The 15,106-nt window shown below is 44.9% G+C and overlaps 1 protein-coding gene across 1 annotated transcript; it reads right to left on the bottom strand.

Moving 5' to 3' along the window:
* Nucleotides 1–246: 246 nt before the first annotated feature.
* PRR15L (proline rich 15 like) lies at nt 247–10,285 on the bottom strand. Its single transcript, XM_054992311.1, has 2 exons — nt 10,045–10,285; nt 247–808 (listed from the first exon to the last, which is right to left on the bottom strand). The coding sequence occupies exon 2, from the start codon at nt 779–781 to the stop codon at nt 458–460; it is 324 nt and encodes a 107-aa protein (XP_054848286.1). The 5' UTR covers nt 782–808; nt 10,045–10,285; the 3' UTR covers nt 247–457.
* Nucleotides 10,286–15,106: the final 4,821 nt, after the last annotated feature.

Raw genomic sequence — 15,106 nt, forward strand, 5'->3', positions numbered from 1 at the left:
ACACACAATTACAAATTGAGGAAGTCATGTGGATGCTCCTGAAAACAGTGTCTCAGTAAGAAAGCCAAAGTGGAGCAAAACATTCATGTGGAAACAGCCCTGCTTATGAGGATGGCTAAGAGATTATTGGGATTAATTAATGACCGTATAGTAAACCATCCTGAATTTTATGCATTCTGCTGTACCCCTGGTTTATTTTCATTCTCCACCACTAATTACTCAGCCAGCCTGTATATTTTAAATACAATTAGCTTTATTCCTTAAATAAAAAAAATAAAGTTCATTTTCTCTTTACCATTTTCAAGTGAAAATCGGGACACAGATCTGTGACTGCAGAAGGCCCCTCGTTAATTGCATTTGCAGAATCAATGACATGGATGTGTCAAAGGCTCCTTATGATCAGTGAAAGGTCCTTGAATAAGGGCGTACAAGAGGACATCTCTCCTTTATACACCTTTCATTTCTCAGCCTGCTCACTATCATGAAAGAGATTGGGGTTTTCTGACAATGTGGCCCTTACTTTCTTCTTTTCTTTGAATCGCCCTGAGTTGGAGACCTTGACATGTTTCCCTTTGGTGCTTTTGTCGACAATCTTCTCTAGCCGGGCGTTGAATTCGTGTTCCCCAGTTCCACTGCTGCCACTATCTGCAAGCGTAACTTCTTGCTGGTTCTCATTGTTGGCGACGGCATAGATATCAGGGCTTTCATACAAGACTTTGGGGGTGGATTTTTTCTTCCGAAGGAAGGTCAGTTTCCACCAGCTGTAATTATTTTCCGCCATGGTGGCTGTCAGAAAGAACTCTGCACCCTTTGGGAGGAAAATAAAAGCACAGGGGTTAGCAACTTGTGTTTGTGGCTTCGCTTGGCTCTTATTCTCAAAGGAGAAAGTCTAGAATTCCAAGATAAAAATACCAAATCCTGTGATACCTCCTTCCTAAAACCCAGTTATTGTTACAGAAAATGAATACCAGGCAGATTTTTAGCACGAGGCCTCTAGGCAAAAGCCTGGGATTGTGAGCTTCTTTTCTATTCTGTAGGCCTATTTACATGAAACTGTCATGTAAATGTTGTCAACTCCAGCTTGGGAAATCACTGGAGAATAGATTTGGGAAAAAGTTTGGGGAGGTAGCTCAACAGATTTGATGCGATAGATTCCACCCTCCAAGACTACCATTTCCTTCAGAGGCACTGTATAGCATGGAGATCAGTTGTAATTCTGGGAGAACTCCAGGCTACACAGTCCGCAGATGAATTTTGGTCAGCCATGACCCACACCAGGAAGAAACTCAATTCCCAGGTGCATGGGGCATGATTAGGATCAGGATCATAGAGTGTGGATGCTTAAACCTTCCCCTTGTGCCATTTTGATGTCCCAAAATGTCCCCAAAGGAACACTATTTACTCCACTGGGAAAACTGTACCCCTTAGTACATGTGGAGTCAATAAGGAAAACAATCTCCCGGGGCCTTTTCAGGTCAGGAAAATGGCAGGGTGGGGAAGGCAGAAGTCTCTTTTTCTTCATGCATTGGGAGTTCCATACAAACTGGGAATTGATTTCCCAGTCAGGAACTCATAAGTGCATGTGGATTGCATTGACCCAGGAAAAAATGTAATGCGTAGACAGCCCCCAATGTGGCAATGCCCCATTTTTTTCACGATGTAAATTATAATCCAGATTTGGAATTAGCTGTGCTTGAGGACAGTTTTTATAGTTTCTGTAGATGGGATGGTGGAGAGGAAGCACTTTCTGGCTGCTGTTTATTACCTACAGAATGTAGTTCTTGACCATTCTTCAGCTGACCATTTTCAAAATGACAGAAACACACTCGTTGGAAGCGTCCCTTATCACATTTTACTAAATTTTGGTATCTCACAGTTATGGACTAATCTTTTCTATATTTCCCATCCTCAAACACTTCCTCCTACCAGATTATGGGTATGTTTTTAAATTACACACAAAAAAGATGGATTTTGTATAATTGTATCCCAACACCCCAAATAAACGTTTCCATCCAATGTACTGAAACACATGGGAGAACCCGGTTGTTGTGAGGATCACATGAAGCACTTTGAACCCTCAAGCTATATAAATGCTACAAACGAAAGTGATCAAACACCTCTTATTACCACCAACTGAAATCACAATATTTCTCGAAGAAGCTTCCTGCAAAGCATGATATTCCTCCAAGGAGGTCACACTGATGATGTGTCATTTGTCCCTCCTCCATTTTGTTCTAACAATCCTGTAAGGTGGGTGAGGCTGAGAGGAAACTGTTCACCTTCCTTCACTCAATTTCAACTATGGCCGATTCCAGACGGCCCCCTGCCTCGCAAAACGTCGCGCGTTGTCGCGCGTCGTCGTGCAGAAAACGCGATATTTCGCGTTTTCTGCGCGACGACGTGCGACGTTTCGCGAGGCGGGGGGCCGTCTGGAATCGGCCTACAACATGAAATTGTTGTCAAAAGGCATCAAGTTGCAGATAACTTTGCCAGGTTCCCACTGATGGTGGGTAATTGTAGCTTCTGCCTGCTAGTGATTGGTGGGTGGAGGCAGCCCCACCCCCGGGGATTGCTTGCCATCAGTGGAGGCTTGGAAGCAAGCAGGGAAAATGGGTGTGATTGTTCCCACAGCCCCAGCTGATGACAGTGTGACATGGAGGTGCCAGTATTGCACACAGTAAAAACTCTGTTTGGGACCAATTCTTGTGGGTTCAGCCCCAGTGTGGCGCTATTTCTTCTAGGCTGCATCTAAAGTTATATCATCAGCAAGTGCCACAGAGCTAGAATTGCCAGCTCCCAGTTGGGAAATTCCTGGAGATCTGGGGGGTGAAACCTGGAGAAAATGCAGTTTGAGGAGGGAAAGGACCTTGGCATGGCAAAATTCCATAGAGTCCACCCTCCAAAAAGAAGCCATTTTCTCCAAGTGAACTGATCTCTGTGGCCTGGAGACCAGTTGTAATTCCAGATCTCCAGCTCTACCTGGAGGCTGGCAACCCTACACAGAGCATATACATGCTTTGCACGTGTACAAGGTAGGGAACCCACTACCCCCTCTCGCCAGTTGCCGGGGGGTTGGGATCTGGCAACCCTAGCAGCAGAAGAATTTATTATTCTCCACATTCTTCTTCAGCTTTGAATTACTACACTAACGGGGCCTGCTAACATGTGTCACTGTCCCTCACTCAATTTCAACTATAATGACATAGAATGATTGTCAGAAGCTTCATGTTGTAGGAGACTTTATTCACTACATTGTTGTACAACTTTGAAAAAATGTTTAACGTTCACTTAAAGACAGGTTTTGGATAGTCTGTTTATATTTATTTCCATTTGATTTCTGAATGACTCGATGTGACTATTTTTGTATATCTAGCCCAGCACTCTTGTCCCCTTCAGTAGCAGCCCAAATGCACCCAGGAAACAAAGCACCATGTCTCACTTCTAATAATGTGAGCTCCAAGGAGGACTAGTTCTCCAGTCAAGCCATCCAAGTAACTGCTTGCAGACACCAACGCAGCTTGGCTGGCTCCAGCCTGGAGCAGTACAGCAGGTGATCATCAGCATTCTCTCTGGAGTCCACAACAGCGCTGGCTGCATCAGAACCCAGCCCCTATAATAATGCACCCCAAAGAGGGTGGATCTACCTCACCTGGGTCAACAACATAGCCCTGGTCCTCAGTAGGTAACACTCGAGTGTACTGCTTCTAAACAAGGAGGTTCCATTTAGCCATTGATGGGCTCATGTGACAATAAAACTGCCACAGTTAAAATCATGAAGGGGAAAAAACAGAGAAGGGGGGAACAGAGAATAAAAAGTATTCTGATAATTGTTTTACTCAGATTACCACAATCTCACAGCCAAATTAGAGGTAGTTAAGTTTTCTGGAGCCTCTGGGAAAAAAATGCAGGCAAATAGTATTTATCACTTTGGACATTCTCTCTCCCTCTCCCTCCCCCTCCTCTCACACACACACAAATACACATGAGTGTTAGACTAGAATCTGGGAGATCCAGGTTCAAATCCCTGCTCTGTCATGGATGCCTTGTGCCAATCATACACTTGCAGACTAACCTACTGCACAAAAGTTGTTTTGAGGACAAAATGGTGAAGAGAGGAATGAATGAATAAATTGAAATGAAATGAAATATTGAGCAAGCTTTCAAGTTTTTTTTGCTTCATCCTGGTAAAACATGTGACAGGGCTTTTTTCTCTGGATTTTGCTTTGGACCTAAGCAGCTGCATACTGTCATACATCTGAAAGGCGGACTATAAATAATGTAAATAAAATAAAAAATATTTTTAAGTACATAAATGGTAGCAATAGGTGGCATTCCTGTGCAGATCATAAAAGCTGCAAGCAGGGAGGCCACCCACAGACATGGTATTTGTTTCTACAAACATAGGTTTACAGAAAAATATGAAAACTAGTTTTTAAAAATGTAGGTTGAACATCCTCCAAAGTAAACTGTGACATCTGCACAAGTGCAGACATTAGGGGGGAGGGGCACAGAATATAGGTTGCCAAAATGTCATGCAAAGATATAAAAGGGGGAGGGGTAGAAAATCAACCAGAAGGAGGAAACAGTGTGAAGATGGGGGGAGCCTACAGGTGGGTTGAAGGACAATTGGGCAGGTGGCAAAGGAGGTGGGAAAACAGATGACTAGAGACATGGGGGAGGGGAATTGACAATTGGCCAGATGGTCAAGGAGCAGAAAAAACAGGGAGTTTTGCTGACTGGGCATGAGGCAACAGTCCTACAGCAAGAGGAGAAGAAACAGAGGCTGATGGGGGGAAGGGAATAATAATAATAACAACATTATATACTGCCCTTCAGGACAACTTAATTTCCGCTCAGAGCTGTTTACAAAGTATGTTGTTATTATTCCCACAACAATAATCACCCTATGAGGTGGGTGGGGCTGAGAGAGCTCCTAGAAGCTGTGACTGACCCAAGGTCACCCAGTTGGCTTCAAGTGGAGGAGTGAGAATCAAACCCGCTTCTCCAGGTTAGAGTCCCGCACTCTTAACCACTACACCAAACATGTCTTCTCTGCGAGTCCCTGTGAGTCCCTCTTGTCTCTGCACATGAGCACATGAAGCTGCCTTCTCAGACCCTTGGTCTATCAAGATCAGTCATGTCTATTCTGATTGGCAGCCGTTCTCCAGGGTTTCAGGTCAAGGTCTTTCACATCATTGGAGCCTTTTAAACAGGAAATGCCAGTGATTGAACCTGGGACTTTTTGCATACAAATCCCGATTGTTCTGCTCAGCTACTGAGCTGCAGCTCCATCCCTGCATAAATGCTGACTCTTGGGGCAAGCATATCATTGTACCTTGTATCTGGTGCCAACCCCATTTTTGGGTTGAACCGAGAGTGAACAACCCTCTGGGTTGTTCTGCAACAACTTGCTTCCTGTCTCCATATCTGTCAAGGTTGTCATTTGGCTGGGTCTGAAATGTCACAGGAGTATGTGCTAGGAGGGCAAAATGGTGATACAAGAGCTGGAGGTGGCCCCTGGGCCCATCACTCTGCCTCATCTCCCTCCACAGAAAAGTCAACCTTGAATAAATCACGGCAGCGGTTTGGTTTCTAAGAACTTTGTTCCTGGACCAAAGCAGCCTCCGTCAAGATCTCTTCCCAGCTGTTTGCTGAAGGTGGCGCTCACCCTATGACCTCTTTTTAGATTGGTCTGTAAGCAAACTGTGCTGCAATCAGGAACTGTACGGGGTTGCAAGCACTGGAGCCAAGGTTTATGGAAGGGTGTGTGTGTATCCATCCCATACCTAAGCACCAATTCCTAGAGGAAGAAGCTGATGAGAAAACATTCAGCACTAAAGCAAAGCATGAATGGCTGTCAAGGGCCAACTGGCAACAGCACCTGGGTTTCCAGCTCCCATCAGTGTTCTCTTTCAACACAATAGCTGGTGGAAGTTATACAAAGTGTTTGCAGTATGGTTACTCTTTTGGCTTAATCGTTCGATATGTGGTAGAGTTTTAATTTTGGAGGATAGGCTATGGTAAGATTTTGGCTTCCCAAATGTTCTGCAATGTTCAGGATTGGGGCAAGGGGAGGAGAAATAAATAGTGCGATTGATATCACAGCAAATGGCAAAATTATGATGGACAGCTCCTCAGGTCCCTTTCAGGTGCCTTCTACACATTACAAAATAACACACGGATTTTGTGTTTCTTGCTATGAGAGTTTTGTGCCTCCCAGATACACACTGGCTGCTCTAACATAATGGTTGGGATGCAAGTCAGCTGATTTGAATCCCATTACTGCCATGAGCTCAGCAGATGGCCTTGGATAAGCCACTCCTCTCAGCCCCAGCTCTCCAGCTGTATTGTGGGGATAATAACAACACTGACTTTGTCCACTGAGCTGAGTAAGCACTAATCTGTCTAGAGGAGCAGTATATAAGTACACTTATTATTTTCTCTTTGTGACCACAGTACACAGGTAGAAGTGGCTTTTGCCTTTTTCCCTCCACTGTTTACATGTCTTTAAACCACCCCATGGAGCTGCTGTTGGCTCCACTGTAAAAATCACGTTACTTATGTGGCCACATGTATGTTTCACAATGGCTCTATGGCGTAGTTTTATGCTGTTTTTATGTCCCTGGGCATGTTTTAATAGCTTGTTGTTTTTATAGGAATAATTTATTATTTTAATTGTATACTGTTTTGAGCAGGAGTCTAGACAGGCCGCATAAAAATCTCCTAAATAAATAAGAACTTTCCTGGGAAAATCCTCCTCAAAGCAGAGGCCAGGCATAATTTTCTGGGCCCAGTACAGACTTCCAACACACAACTCCCCACTCTGGTGTATGTAGCCTCTCATGCTTTGTTTCTGAAGTGACTTAAAATAAACCATATCTTGATAATGTGTTTGCAACCCTGACTGGTTCCTAGTAAAGTGTACCCATTTTATTCCCAAACATTGGCCCCACTTCAAGATAATGGCCAGGGTTGCCAACCTCCAGGTGGGGACTGGAAATCTCCCAGAATAATAACTGAACCCCAGACAACAGGGAGAAAATGGCTGTTTTGGAAGGTGGACTCGATGGCATTGCATCCCACTGAGATCCCTCCTGTCTACAAAATCCACTCTCCCCCAGCTCCACCCCCAAATCTCCAGGAGTTTCCCAAGCTGGAGTTGGCAACCCTGTTAGCAGATCCGCCATTCCCAGTGTTGTACTGATGCAAGGTGCTCTTGGTCTCTTTTCTGTGTTATTACAGGGTGGGGAGAACATCCTGTTTGAGCACCAGTCCAGGAAGCACCTATGTGAACATGTCCTAAAGTAGTGGTTCTCAAACTGTGTGTCAGGACCCAAAAGTGGGTTATTAGGCCAGTGGGTTGTGAGGTCAGAAGGGAGAAGGTAGCACAGGGTGAGCTAACAGTGGATGTTATTGGAGTAGTTTTGCCAGTTCTGGCTTAGGAAATTCCTGGAGTTTGGGGGGGGGGTACTTGGGAAGAGCAGAATTGGGGCAAACCTCAGCAGGGAATTGATGTTACTCCAAAACTTTCATTATTTCTAGATGATGGCACACCTTAGCTTCGGAGGTGTACTCTGTACTATACCACGTGTCTACTCAGAAGCTGCCCTTTCCTCTCGGGGAACTAACTGATGTCTCTAGACTGGAGATCAGTTGTAATTCTGGGAGAACTCCTGGCCCTACCTGGAGGCTGGCGACCCTCTCTGGGAAGCTCAATGAGTTTGCCTCTAAATAAGGTGTGAAATGGATGTGAAATACAACCTGTTGTTCAGTAATGCTATATAAATATAATAAATATTACGAATGAACAGGGCTTTTTTTCTGGGAAAAGAGGTGGTGGAACTCAGTGGGTTGCCCTCAGAGAAAATGGTCACATGGCTGGTGGCCCCGCCCCCTGATCTCCACACAGAGGGGAGTTTAGATTGCCCTGCGCACTGCTTGGTGGCACGGAGGTCAATCTAAACTCCCCTCTGTCTGGAGATCAGGGGACGGGGCCACCAGCCATGTGACCATTTTCAAGAGGTTCCGGAACTCTGTTCCCCCACGTTCCCCCTGAAAAAAAGCACTGCGAATGAAATATAAATTTGTTCACTTTGTTGATGTAAGATTCTTGGCTTGGATCCTATGAATGCATTCTGCATGCACTAGATGGCTTCTGCTGCTGAGTGCACTTTGACTTCCACTAGCATGTTGTATGTGCAAGGAAGGACTCATTTAAAAGCACTGGACTTGCAAAAACACAAGAACAAGCGCAAGAGGAAGCACACTCTGTGGCAGAGGTTATTTAGTGCACGTGAATCTCACTCAAAGTATCTGAGCCCTTATATTTTATGTTGGGAAGGGGAAATACAGTATGGAATTATTTTGCAAGTGGGTGCCATAAAGTAGAGTATGTTTAGAAGTAGGTCTGGCTTCAGGAAAAAAAATGAAAGCAGTGCTTTAAGGGTTTGGATCCTTGGTCGTCAACTAGATTTACTGGCAAGTCATTCTGAAGAAAAGGAACAAAGGTTCTCCTGCTCCTATCATCTGCACTGCCAGAAATCAAGGGTGGTAAAAAAGGGAAATGGAAAGAAGAATCTTCCTCTTCCTCACAAGCTCAGACCTGTCTTGGGCAGACATACGCTTCGCGTTTAAACCAGATTGAAAGTGGTTTGAAATGGGTTTCACCATCATAGTTTCTCTGACAAACTACACAAATTGTCCTTGTGTGCATACACCCAAGAACATATGGTCATATGTCAGAAGACCCAGTCCTTCAGAGACGTACAGATTCTAGGATTCATGGGTTGGGAGGTATGATAGCTAAACAGGCTGGAAAGGAATTTAAATTTTATGCTGTGAGGTATCTTTCCATCCCACCCTTCCCCTGACCAAAGAAGGGAGCAGGATGCAGTCTAAAGAAAGCAGACCCTCTTTTTCATCCTGTATTCTCAGACTGGTAGGAGTGCTCAACTTCAAAAGCATGACACACGTAAATATAAATAACACAAACCTGTTAATAACACTACAGAACTGGGACAGACCTGCTCATCTCCATTTTCCTCCCAAGCCTATGACGCTTGAATTGTCTGGGCAGGGTAAGGGGGATGTAGATTGCACTTTGTTCAGAAAATGTAATCTCCTTGCCACAAAAGCGCTATCTTGAGAGAAGTTATTGGATTACGTGCCACACAGGCATAGCAACTGTGTTTTTAATGTGCAAAAATTAAATGATGGTGGGGAATGGCTCAGAGAGTTAGGAGGGGCTCTAGTACAAGGGTAGAAACCTGCTTTGTATACAGGAAGTCCCAGGTTCAGTTCCCAGCATCTCCAGTTAAAAGGATCAGGTAGCAGTGGAAACCCAAGTGAAACCCTGGAGAGCCACTGCCAGTCAGAGCAGACAAGACTGAGCTTGACAGACTAACAGTCTGACTCGGTATAAGGCAGCTTTCATGTATATGTGTAGTTTTACACAATAGGTGCAAAAGATGCTATTAACAAAAAATATGGGAAAACTTCCAAATGCAAGCATATGTATCCTATACAAAGTGGTCCTCCAAACTGAGGGGACTTTCAGGAGTAAAACAAAGGGCCAAGCTACAAGTGGCGAATGACACTTGAACTGCAAGAGAACAGACTTGCATGCATTCCTCCCTGTTCACTTGCACTCCTCTTGCCCTCCACTCGATCTCTACGTCACTTGTAGCTTGGCCCTCAGATTTACCAGTGTATAATGTGTGAAAACTGTTCTTAAATTGTCACCCATGTTTCCCATTTGCCTTCCCATTGTATCTCAAAGGCAAGTTACATATCATCCTTTATCCCCACAACAACACTGAAGGAAAGTAGAGAGACCACGTCCAAGTTTACCTGTGGCAGTGGGGAGCAAACAAGGTTGAGTACCCCCACCTCCTAAATCCAGAGTCAAAATTCTGCCCCCCTGCACCATGCCAGCTTCAGGCCTTCCATCTGCTGCAGTGATCAATTAAATATTTGTGGAGGCACCAAGGCGGAACGTCCCAGCGAGTGGCTCAGCTTTCCCTTCCCTCCCTCCCGGCAAGGTACCTGTTCTCTTGGACTTCGACACTCCTGACACTTGGGTGGCCCGTTCAGTCGTTATTGGCAAACAGCGACATGAAGAAGGGATGGGAGTGGACAGTAGGGCAGATCTCTGTGGCCCAACTGGTGAGTTTGGCTCCCGCAGCCCAGAGAAAAGCAGTTCTCACATCTCAGGTGCTTTGGACACAGGTGTGCCCAGGTGCCACATACCTAGCTCTGCTGCGCCTCTCTCTCCCTCTCTCTCTGTATGTCAAGGTTAACCTGAGACGGAGCCACTCCTGCCTAAAGCAAACAAGAGCCAACAGAGGCCCGTGCTGGAGAGAGTTTTGAATATTCATGATGGGAGGAATTCAAATCAAGGCACTTTTTTTTGCTGCCTCAAGCTGCTTCTTTTGATATCACCTGAAGGGAAGAGAAGAAGTCTTAGGATTTAGCCCCCTAAGGGGCAAGTGTGTTAAGTCTTGCAAAAAAATAAGAGTCACCTGGCTGGTTGAGTGCAATCCTAAGCAGCAATAGATACTTCTAAGCTCATTGATTTAGAAGGGTGTAACTTTGTTTAGGAGTGCACAGTTAGGGCTGAACATTATGTTTTTTCATGAGTCACTTTCACACGGCGGCTCTTTTTAAAGGATCTCATGGGCCGATTCGGCTCAAGAATGTGGTGCAGAAGGAATGGGGCTCTTTACTCTCCCTGTGCTATTTTTCTGAGAGGAAACATCACCATGGGAGAGATACTTATCCATTTTGGAGCTGTACACACATGGTATACTGTATACACAGCGTCAAAATGGGGCAAACAATGCCCACCCAAGGCCATTGGTGGTTGGGAAAATGGTGAGAGGAAGGCAGTTCAAGCCCCATGTCACGGTCCCAATTTGAACTGGGCCCCTGTAACCGTCGAAAAATTAGCTCCCCCACAGAGTTGTCCAGCTGCCCAAGAAATTAGTCGGCTGAATCTGTACCCAACTTGTTCAAAAAGGTAACTCATAGTTTGGCTGTTATTTCCAAGTGCACCCCTAAACTCACTTCTAAAGTTATGTTATCCATTTATTAAAATATTTATATTATATTCTGCCTTTTCATATAGTTCAAGGCCATGATTACAGCTTACAGCTGAGTTGAGATTTAAATCTCGGCTTTCTACATCAACTCAAAAATACCACACTGTCCTCTGATTCTGAAGGCAGGTTCACTTGAGTCATTCTCTAGCTCAGCACTCCATCAGCTGAGTGTGCAAAATTGCATCCATTTAAACACATTTTTAAAGTTATTTAAAGTTATGCCTGTGAAAATTGTAAGCAATTTTCACCGCATTGTTTATTATATGTATTTTACAGTTTTAAACGGCATTGTTTTCTAATCTTGCAGTCCAGTTTCATTACACTGCTTATTGTATGCTTTTCATTTATTGTGTATTGTTTTGGTTTGTTTATTGTGTAGTTTTGTTGCATTGTACTCCAGTCTTGTAATCCTGTTTTATTGTATTGTCTATAGTATGAATTATCTGCCTTGAGCCTCAGTGAGAAAAGTAGATTATCAATGAATTAAATCAAGAAATAAAATGATGGGATGTGATATGACACTGGATTATTTCCCTTTCTCTGGAGTACCATATATATTCTGGTTTCCCAACAAGCTCGAAGTTTGCCAGGCCTCCCCTCTTTGGCAGGTGGGCAGCATCGTGAACTCTGTGATCATAAATTCATTTCCCCATAAAGCCGATGATTAAGAATATTTTGATGCCAGTTTATATGGTTCTTTAATTTGTTAATTCCATCTGTTTATATACGAATTATTGTCTCCTGAAGAAGATGCTGGGCTTATTGAAAGGCCAAGTCTATGAGTACTCATGGTGATCTTCCGAACAACAAGGGGGAAACCCCAGTAGCTTCAAGTTGTATACAACTGTATACACACATCACCTTGTTGAGGGAGTCCTTCCAATTGTTTTTTGTTTCTCTGGCAAAGTTCATAACATAGCCAGCAAGGTTCAATTCATTCTCTCAACTTAGCCATTATCTTGATGAGGACTTGTCTGGCAATACTCCTGCAGTCTTTTGAAAAGATGGTTTTCACATTTTGGTCCATGGTCATGAGGTAATCACTTGGGAAAACCAAACCGCAGAATAAAATCGCTGAAGATTTTGTGCTGTCTTTCCAGACTTGCTGGTTGCAGGGTAAGCCTGGGCAGACTTTGAAAAATGATTACCAAGAACGAAGATATATTCATATCCTCATAGAAACATAGAGCTAGAAGGGGTCTCAAGGGTCCCCTGTACAATGCAGGAAATTCACAGCTGTCTCCCACCTCATCTCCCCCAATGACCCATGCTCTACGCCTAGAGGAAGGCAAAAAACTTCCAGGATCCCTGATAGGGTTTGCCAGGTCCCTTGACTCCCCTGACGAGAGACAGGGAGCCTGGCACTTACCCTGCATTGTCCTGGGTCTTTTTCTTCATGCACATGCTCTCCTGGTTTGCATGATGATGTCACTTCTGTGAAGTGATGTCATCATGCAGGTCAAAGGTGGCTGCGCAGGGCAAAGGGCTCTCCCCTACGCAGCACAATTCGGCCTGAAATGGGCCCGTTGTGGGGAGCTGCGGGGTGCGATTTGGGCTGCTGTGGCCATAGGAGCGCACCGTGCCACCAGGGGGCACCCTGGGGAGCGTCCCCCCCCCGCCAGCCAAGTAAGTGGACGTGGGGAAGGGAAGGGTGGGAGCAGGGGATCTCCTGCTCCAGGCGGGGGAATGGCAGCCCTAATCCCTGACCAATCTGGCCTGGAGGAAAATTCCCTCCTGACTAGAGATGGGCACGAACAGCAATACGAACAAAAAAAAGCCACAAACAGCCCAATCTGCTGTTTGCGAACAAGCTGTTCATGAGGCCCGTTCTAAACAAGCAGGTGGTTGTTGCAAGCCTCATTCGTAGCTGTTCGTCAAGCCAGACAGTCTGGCACCTACAATCAATTCCCTTGGCAACTTAGGCAGGGATTGTCTGATCTCTATCTGAACTCTTGCTGTTGCCCTGGAAACCCCAATCTAAGCCCAATTTAGCTTGATAGGCAGGTCTTCCTTTCAAGTGTGGAGCTCCAAATTTGTTACAAGGGAGCAAAGACTGGGGGGGAGGGGCTCCCAGTTCTGGCTTTGCAGACAATGGAGAGGGAGAGACAGTTGCTGTTGGCATTTTGATAGAGTGCATTGGAGCTTGATTTTCTTTGTGTGTGGTGGGATAGGGATCTACTTCTTCAGGTTCCAGGGCTGCTGCCAGGCTCTGGGCCAAGCTATTATTTATTATTGGTACCGTTCCTGCTGCCTGCTCAGGTAAGGTTTCTGGGAGTGGTGCGGTAGGGGGATCTACCCCTTCAAGTTCCAGGGCTGCTGCCAGGCTCTGGGGCCAAGCTATTATTTATTATTGGTACCTTTCCTGGTGCCTGCTCAGGTCAGGTTTCTGGGAGTGGTGCAGTAGGGATCTTGACCAAACTTGGATGATGGCTGGAGGAGAGCCTGCTGGCCCCCACGAACAGCCAACCACGAACATGTTCATGAAGAGGGCCATGTTCATGGTTGTTCGTGAGTCCCTGTTCGTGGATGGCAACAAACAACGAACATCATGTTCAGGGTTTTTTTCTGTTCGTGCCCATCTCTACCCCTGGCCCCAAAGTGGTAATCAGCATTACCCTGAGCATATAAGAAAGGGCCACGAGAGCCTAGCACTGGCTCATCCCTTCATGTACTCTCTTCCTGATTTGTGTGCATTCATATTGAGTCACAGAATCATCATAGCCATCAGGTGGTCATCAAGCCTCTTCTTAAATACCTCCAAGCAAGGAGATCCCTCCACCTCTCGAGGAAGCCTGTTCCAATGAGGAACCACTCTGTCAGGAAGTTCTTCCTAATGTTTAGCTGAAAACCCTTTTGCTTTAATTTTAACCTGTTGTTTCTGAGACAATAACAAACAACTTCATTCCATCCTCTATGTGACAGCCCTTGCTTCTATCTAAATGCAAGAAATCAATGTACACAAGTTCAAAAGGTTCTATTGTGATTGTGTGAGTAAGTGGAGGTCTGTCCAACTGGCATGGTTTCTTTTGTTTGACACAGCTGCAAATGTGGGTGGTACAATGTTTAATGTCTCTTTTCATGTGAAGCCAAAAAAAGTGCTCCCTGGTCAAATTGAAGACCCATTCCACACCTAGGTGTCCATTTTTTTCATGCAGTTCACAATATACCAAGGGCTTGTATTTTGTAGGCAACACCAGTAGGTTTTTGCACTTGCTTTTCCCATAAAGCAGGCCCTCCTTGCTTAATCTATTCCATTCTCCCAGCTGAATGGAATGTTCCTCCTGGCACTTACAGTAACCGGTATATGTTCAAAAGTTTTATATTGTAAAATTTTGGAGATTTCAAGATCTTCTTTCTGGGCTGTCTTTTGATATGGGCTGTAGCGCGGAGGCAAAGCTTTTTGCAAAACCTTCCGTGACCAGGCAGTTGAACGTAACAGCTGTTATCCAGGAGACATTTCATTCTTTTTGTTCATTTACACTACAGATTGTAAAATGGCTTCATCGACATCCATAGTTGTTTCTTTGGCACACTGAGTTACTTTTCTATGTCAAGTGGCATCCAGGATAATGCATCGGCATCCTCAGTGGGGTATAATGTCATAGAGTCCACCCTCCAAAGCAGCCATTTTCTACTGGTGAACAGATCTTTGTCATCTGGAGAGCTGTAGTAATTTTGGGAGACATCCATGCCCCACCTGCATGTTCCCACCAGCAGCGATACCATGTTTGCATAACTTTCATTATCCCTTTTTAAAATTACTTTAAGAGCACCCATCAACATGCGTGTCCCTTTGCAAAGTCTCAAGCCTATGGTTGCCAACTCTAGCTTGGAAAATCCCTGGAGATTTGGGATGGGGGTACCTTGGAAGAAATGAGTTTGGGGAGGAGTGGATGTTGCTCTAGGACTTCAGTTTTTTCTAGTCTATGTTCTATCATATTATTCACCCTCTGAAGTTGCCATTCCCTCCAGGGAAACTGGTCTCTGTAGTCTGGAGATCAGTTGTA

This window comes from Eublepharis macularius, chromosome 12 (genome assembly GCF_028583425.1).
Source record: "Eublepharis macularius isolate TG4126 chromosome 12, MPM_Emac_v1.0, whole genome shotgun sequence".
Lineage (NCBI taxonomy): Eukaryota > Metazoa > Chordata > Lepidosauria > Squamata > Eublepharidae > Eublepharis > Eublepharis macularius.

Coding starts and splice junctions, on each gene's coding strand:
- PRR15L (XM_054992311.1), bottom strand. CDS start 781: ATGGCGGAAAATAATTACAGCTGGTGGAAACTGACCTTCCTTCGGAAG.